Source organism: Scardinius erythrophthalmus, assembly GCF_964197995.2.
Source record: "Scardinius erythrophthalmus genome assembly, chromosome: 14".
Classification (NCBI taxonomy): domain Eukaryota; kingdom Metazoa; phylum Chordata; class Actinopteri; order Cypriniformes; family Leuciscidae; genus Scardinius; species Scardinius erythrophthalmus.
Genome location: NC_138234.1, coordinates 12,139,841 through 12,147,793, shown reverse-complemented (window position 1 = coordinate 12,147,793; position 7,953 = coordinate 12,139,841). Strand labels below are relative to the sequence as shown.

At 37.0% G+C, this 7,953-nt stretch overlaps 1 protein-coding gene across 1 annotated transcript; it reads left to right on the top strand.

Moving 5' to 3' along the window:
• Positions 1-7,953, top strand: LOC308702401 (uncharacterized protein). Its single transcript, XM_081385219.1, has 5 exons — positions 1-137; positions 2,342-2,674; positions 2,769-3,110; positions 3,470-3,594; positions 6,812-7,953. The coding sequence occupies exons 1-5, from the start codon at positions 86-88 to the stop codon at positions 6,845-6,847; spliced, it is 888 nt and encodes a 295-aa protein (XP_081241345.1). The 5' UTR covers positions 1-85; the 3' UTR covers positions 6,848-7,953.

The window sequence follows — 7,953 nt, the reverse complement described above, 5'->3', positions numbered from 1 at the left end:
GACGAACGGTCACGAGATTCCATAGGGATAGTTTCACTTTAGCATTCGGCCATGCATTCGTTTTCTGAGGAGAAAATTGGTGAAAATGAAGCTTTTATTTAACGTGCTCGCAGTGATATTGTTTTTACTCCACCACAGTAAGACCTTTTTTGATAACGCCGAGGCCACACCTTTGCCAGTGCAGTGATTTGCTGGATTGTTGATAGGACATTGCTAGGCGGAAAATAGCTAGCAGCTAGGCTAAAAAGAGAAACTAACTGTCGATGAAACACTTTTTAACGATAAAAAAACTAGATCAGATCAGCTGCGCGATGTGGCGTTTTAAACAATAAACATCAGTAGAATATGACATGTTGTGCAAATGTGTACGTTTTGTGTAGGCCTACATGTGAGTCGCTTTGGTTTAAAGCTTCTGCCAAATTCATAAAATTTAGGCATCAGTGTTGCCTTACACATTATTTACGTGGGTTGTTTAGGACTTAAATATGTTTACAAAATGTAGAAAACACGGCACTGTTTTATCTAAGTGTTAATGCGGCGGAAAATTAGCTAACGTATTAGCCTAACTAACGAACTAACCATGAGAAATCCATTTGTTACTGTATTTGTTAACGTTAGTAAATACAAATACAGCTGTTCATTGTTAGTTCACAGTGCAGTGTTTCCCCTATAATTTTTTCCAGCAGCGGTGCTGTTACGTGCCGGAGGTTGTTACCAAGCCGCTCGCGGGGGGTCCGGGGGCATGCACTCCCGGAAGATTTTTTTTTTTTAATAACCCCTTAAACCATGACTTCTGGCAAGTTTTGTGGATAGAAATTGACATTTTGAGACATACATTTTGAGGCTCAAATGTAAGAAAGGGGCACAATGTATAAAAAAAATAAAAATAAAATAAAATAAAATTATATATATATATTACGGCTGGGAATCGATTAAAAAAAATAACTAATTAATCGCACAATTTGCTGTGATTAATCGCAATTAATTGCATTTCCTCCAAACTTGTAATCATCAATATTTAAATGTAGAATCACTAATTAAATCAAACACACAAAAAATGGGGAAAAAAGAACAATGTCCTCACAAATTGGACAGAAAATAGCCCTATATTAAAATATAAAACATCAATATATTATTCTTCATTCAGTTCTATGCAACATACTCAGATTTAACAGATTTATTTTTTGACTAATTGTCAAAATAAAGTATAGTCATACAAAGCTATTATTACCAGAGTATGTGATCAGAGCATGCAATTTTACCATGCATACTACTGAGAAATTTCACGTTATTTGAGCGGGACTTTGCTTTTCCAGTGCGTGATCGGTACATGATTGGAGCGTTTGGGCCGTTAACCACAGAGCAGAACGCGCATCGCAAACACGGAGCGGAACATTGGACATTGAGCAGAGAGCGCAGTGCGCCGACACACACTCACACACACTCGGAACCGAGAGCTCGGCGCAAACACGGAGCGGAAAAGACTCGCACGTAAAGTTACTAAAACAAGCTGCGCGAGAATGAAACCGTATCGCCGAACACGGAGGGGCGGGACGGCATATTTTCCATAGACAGTAAAAAAATGGACACAGCGACCCCATAGACTTCAACGGAGAAAAGTTCGTACCGCTTTCTCCTTTGCATAAGCGCTTGCTCGCTCTCCCGTGGCGTCTGTCGTTGCTATGCCAACCATGAACTGAGGCGCGCCTGAAAACCTTTTGATCTGTCCATGCTGAAAACGTGCGCGCCGCGTCGCTTCTATTATGAGCGCGCTTGCCACGCGCCCACATTTGAGATATGTGCATGTGAACGGCTCCTTTTATGGCAACGTGTGTAAGTGAATGTCGTGATATTATTGATCATGTGAAGATTTTGCAGCGGCGCTGAAAATCCAGCGGCGGCGCTGCGCCGCTGCTTAATACATTGTAGGGGAAACACTGCAGTGCATTAACTAATGTTAACAAGATTTAAATAAAGTATTAGTAAATGTTGAAATTAACATTAACAAAGATTAATAAATGATGTAGGCCTATGTGCAGTTCATTATAAGTCCATGTTAACTATTGTAGTGAACTAGCAAACCTTATTGTAAAGTGTAACCATAATTCTCTGGTTCTCTGGGGGGGGGTGGGGGTTCAGGTTCAGGTTTGAATCAGGATGTGGGTTGTGTGATAAGATCATTCATGAGACTCGTGTGTTTGTCTGATGAGTGAAAGTCTGAGTCAGTGTTTTTCTGATGTTTGTTTGCATGTTTAAAATGATGAATCCAGACATATTTTTCTTCTCACATTTATGATCTGTAGAAAAAATAAATCACTGCACTATTGTATGTTTTGCTCAGGTGTGTCTGGTGTTGGATCAGATGGAGTGTCGGTGTCAGTGATTGAGGGAGATTCAGTCACTCTAAACACTGGTGTTCAAACAGACCAACAAGAAGATATTAAATGGTACTTCAGCAGCACTCGCATCGCACAAATCAATGGAGATCTCAGTAAGATCTGTACAGATGTTCAGTGTAATGAAGGCACTGAGAGATTCAGAGACAGACTGAAGCTGGATAATCAGACTGGATCTCTGACCATCACAAACATCAGAAACACACACTCTGGAGAATATAAACTGAAGATCTTCAGCAGCAGCGACAGTGAAAAGATCTTCAGTGTTTCCATCATAGGTGAGTCATTTAATGAGTGTTTAAATGCAGTTTATATATGTTTAAAACACATGTTAATGCAAGATCCTCCAGTAGCTGTTGGTTTGTGTTTCAGGAGTTTCTGCTGCTGAACTATATGAAGTGAAGAGAAAGTCAGTGAAGGAGGGAGAATCTGTCACTTTAGATTCTGCTTTTATAAAACACTCAAATGATTTAATGACGTGGTATTTTAATGACATTCACATCACTGAAATCACTGGAGATCAGAGTAAGATCTGTACAGATGTTCAGTGTAAAGAGAGATTCAGAGACAGGCTGAAGCTGGATCATCAGACTGGATCTCTGACCATCACAAACACCAGAAACACAGACTCTGGAGAATATAAACTACAGATCAACGTCAACAACAGCAGCTTCAGCATCACTAGAGTGAAGAGATTCAGTGTTTCTGTCATTGGTGAGTATAATTGAGTCATTCAGTGTATGTTCCTTTGAGGAATCTGAAAATCATTTCAATATTTTAAAGCAACCCAATAAGTGTTGGGTTGTGGACTGTTTAAAAAAGGAAGTTTTGAGTCAGTGACACTTTGACTAATGTTATTAACGTGCAAAATGCACAATATAGCCAGTTTTCCTGCTTCTAGTTTAGCTCAAAGTGATGATGCTTTTGAACTAAGTCGCATTTATTAAAACAATGTCATACACCTGATGACAAAAGTAGAAAGGTGTAATTATCAGTCAAAGATATTGGTAAGTACTGGATGGATCATCAGTCGTTCTCTCGTAATAATGTCTGTTTCTCTTTATCTGTTCCAGATTCAGGTTTGTCTTCAGGAGCTGTAGCAGGAATAGTTGTTGTTGTTCTGCTGGTGTTTACTGCTGTATCTGCTGCTGTGATTTACTACCGTCATCACAAGAGCCATGCAGCAGTGCCACAGAGTGTAAGTATTATAGATATGAGATTTACTGTGCATAAAAACCTTTTAAATAACAGTGGTATGAATACATATATCAAACATAGCGATACACAAATACATACACTGCTGTTCAAAAGTTTGGGATTGGTAAGTTTAAAATGTTTTTGAAAAAAGTCTCTAATGTTCACCAAGGCTGCATTTAAAAATACAACAACAACAGTCATTTTTTTACAAAGTATTGTTTAAAAAAGCAAAATCAAGAAAGCCCCATGTTCAAAGCTATTTATGACAACAGATTTTTTGATGTAATGTCTCTTGTGTTTCCATAAAAAAATCAAAAAGCATTATATCAACCTCTACACAAATTGTCTTTTCACCATGCAAAGAGCAGGGTAGATCATTTTAGAAACACCCTCCGCTTAGGTGAGGAGAGCCCTTCCTCATAAAGACAAGTCCCTTTGGAGCCAGGAATTTAATTTTTTCTTAGCTTTAGTAATTACTGGATTGTTGTATTTTTATCCTGCTGTAACCTATAAATCAGTCTCAAACATAACCATAATCTGCTGCAATCAAATATTGCTCTTACCTTAGATTAAGGATGTAGGATGTCGATCCAGGGTCCTCGGCGGTGCCTCTAACCAGTTCAATCTTGAATTCGAATGCACTGGGCGTTTGCCAATACTAATAGCCTGGTTGACACCAGACCCTTCTCAGTTGTAACTGAGGGTGGGTCTGGGGAAGGTTAATTCACAGCCCATTTCCAAAGGGGCATCACCAACGGACGTTGCTCAAATGCCTCTGGGCGCAATTGGATCGACCTAAAACCAATCATAGCGATCGTCATCGTGTAAAGCCTGCCTCGACGTTTGTGATTGGTGCCTCGATTTGGAAAAATTGGAAATGGGCTTGAATGGGCTCTTGGCCAGATGGACTTAAAGAGCAAATCTCAAATTTGCTGGAAGTTCATCAGGGTTTTCCCAGGCTACAATACTAATATTCCATTACAAAAATCATGAAATAATGATTACTCTTAGACTTATTTAAAAAGTTCTACAAATCACCACAACATGATTTCGTTTTATTTAAAAGGATTCAGAATAATACAAAGACCAAGAAAAATTTCAAAGGCAAAAATAACATAAACACGTAAAAGTCTTCACTCGAGATGCTGCACCAAAAAAAAAACACTCCAAGGCTTTTTATACTAACTCTGTTCTGGGCCGCCTTTTGGGCTGTCATTCTAAGGCAGCTAATTCCCTTACAAGGTCAAACTTTGGACTTAACCTAGTCCTTTATTACATATACGCTTGCAGAAGCACACATTCAAAATATATCTATTTTCTTTTCACACCTATTTTATGCAGCACATAAACAAAAGCTTTATTTGGTAAGTTTGACTATCAAATTGACTGTCACCTTTTGACCTTTCTCTGGTTTCACACATTTTCTAGGTCTTGGGTGAACGATGTTCTCAGTTCCCCTTTAAAACACGTGGTCCTAACAACCTAAACATACGGTTCACATACACCCACACACATATAACACCTCTTCTCCGTCTTGCGAGCTCTCTTTGCGTTGTCCCTCAGGAGGTGTTTAACTATAAGATCATCCATAAAAATCTCAACCTTGTCTGTTAAATTAACATTTCTTATTTCTGGGTCATTTCCATCCGTTACATTCAATGCATGCAGATAGTCATTAATATATACCATCTCTTCAGTAGAAGATTTTTCTGGGAATTTATCAGAAGAATTCATAATCAATTGTTCTCCAATATTTATTATAGGATCAAACTTTAATTTTCCTCTCGCATTGACATCTTTACAAATTGTAATACCCAAATAATTCACTTGAGACTTAACAGGAATATTGTGCAGGAATGGAGCAGAACGAGACTTTAAGGGAAGGAGTTCACATTTATCTAAATTAAAAGATAGACCAGAAGCTTTTGAGAACACTTTTATAAGATCAAGAGTGTTAGGGATCTGCAAGTCGTTTTTTAAAAAGAGTGTGGTATCATAAGCTAATTGGGTTATAATAATCAGAATCAGAATCAGAATCAGAAAGAGCTTTATTGCCAAGTGTGCTTGCACCCACAAGGAATTTTTCTTGGTACTGAAGCTTCCAGTGCACATATACAAATACAAATACAACAAGAACATAGTAATACAAATTCTAAGAATGAAAATATATAAAAAATAAATAAAAATAGTATAAAAGTAAAAAAGTAGGGTCACAGTTGGGTTTAGTCTGAATAAACATTTACAGATTATGAACATATTTACAGTATTTTGAGTAGTATGAATAATATAAATATCACCTGAATTAGAGAATATTACACTAGACAGTGGGAGTCTAGCGCATGTTACAGATTATAAACATATTTACAGTATTTTGAGTAGTATGAATAATATAGATTATTCTATATATTATAAAGATATAATAACGTGTTTATCTGCAATATTAACCCCTTGTAATTGACTATTTACCAGGGAAGTAGTAAGGAGTTGAGCGGCCATCAAGAACAAATATGGCGATACCAACCCTTGCGAACCCCTCTAAACACATTTGATGCTCAAGAAACATTTATTATTATTATCAATGTTGAAAACAGTTGTGGACAATTTTCTTCAGGTTTCTAGGATGAATAGAAAGTTGTGTTTAATTTATTTGAAATCTTTTTTAACATTATAAATTTCTTTACTGTAACTTTTTATCAGTTTAATGCATCCTTGCTGGATAAAATATTATTTTAAGATTTATTTAACGTTTCATGAGCAGCAATTCATCATATTATACTGATTTCTGAAGGATCGTGACACTGAAGACTGGAGTAATGATGCTGAAAATTCAGCTTTGAATCACAGGAATAAATTACATTTTAAAATACTTTCCAATAGAAAACAGTTATTTTAAATTGTAATAATATTTCACAATATAACATTTTTTGTTGTTGTATTTTTAATCAAATAAATGCAGCCTTGATGTGCATAAGAGACATTAAAAATCGTATTGATCCCAAACTTTTGAACGGCAATATATATAACAGACTTGCAGATCTTAAATCACAGACACTGTAGTTTATTGCTTTGTTGACATATGATGTCCTCATGCCTCCTGCAGCAGATCTATGGCATCTTCACACAGCTTTTTTACCGTATTTTTGTGTGTGTGTTTGTTTAACTGAAACATCAATCCTCCTCATTACTTTTACCTTTTGTGAATTTGTATTTTCTTACAGGAGAATGATGACCCCAGAGGATTAACTTTAGCCTAACCATAAATTGTGATTAAAATATATATGATCACTCACATCAAGACGCCGCTGCGGTGGTGGAGTCCATGCAGGAGGAGCAGCGTTTGGCACTGCGCCGCTTTTCAGCGCGAGCTGTGTGGAGAAGCCAATTTACACCTCTATTGCGTTACCATCCTGACCACTCTTACTAAATACAGATAAATCTACGCTAACTTGAAGCTATCCTAACTGATGCAATACTATGCTACTAACTAACTATGCTTCTAACAATACTACACTAACAACTATGCTAATTAACTACCTAGGCTACACAAAATAATCTAAATAACACTATAAATGCTATGTTAAATAGATGCTAAAATACTTTATCCTGATTGTTTTCAATACTCGCAATTCCAACTCCTGATTCGCTAGTGGTTTTTGACGAAACAAGATGGTTTTTATACTGCCAAGGGCGTGGTGAGCTCGTACCAAGGGCGTGGTGAGCTCGTACCAAGGGTGTGGTGAGCTGGAACCTGCTCACGTCACGTAGTACCGCTTACGTCATGCAGTACCGCAAACATCCAATAGGAAAATTCAACTGCAGTAGACACCGTTCAACCTGAAGCCCCCTAGCACTCTGATGTTTTTACACCATATATTGTAGAAATAAATGTATACTTTATATACTTTATACACTTTATACACAAATGTCAACAAAGTTACTCGAATCAATGAACAGCTCTAATAAAGCCCCATTCTTACAGATCATCAACTAAAAAAAAGTTGGTTTAGGGTTTAGATACCCTTTAAATACAAAAACAAATTAAAAGTTAACATTAAGCGTTACACTGCATGAGAAATAACGTAAGCAACACGACACCAGTAATACATCAAGGAGTTCTTGATGGAGCCTATTTTAAAGCTGCTAAAGTGACAGTGAGACATCATTCTGTTTTATGTATTTTGCACCGCATTAAATATTAATGCACTGATCTGGTTTGAAATAGCAATCATTATGTCCCACCTGTTTATAATCCTCACTGATAGAGCTGACTGCGTTTCCACAAATATGCCACCAAGATGGGCATTATATGAAAAAAAAAAAAAAAAAAATCTCAGTATGTTGGTCATTTTTTCATTGCATC

What these genes read in the sequence shown, in the direction of transcription:
- LOC308702401 (XM_081385219.1), top strand. Translation starts at nt 86, where the DNA reads ATGAAGCTTTTATTTAACGTGCTCGCAGTGATATTGTTTTTACTCCAC. An exon ending in CTTCAGTGTTTCCATCATAG is followed by an intron (nt 2,675 to 2,768) that starts GTGAGTCATTTA and finishes TTTGTGTTTCAG; the next exon opens with GAGTTTCTGCTGCTGAACTA. An exon ending in ATGCAGCAGTGCCACAGAGT is followed by an intron (nt 3,595 to 6,811) that starts GTAAGTATTATA and finishes ATTTTCTTACAG; the next exon opens with GAGAATGATGACCCCAGAGG.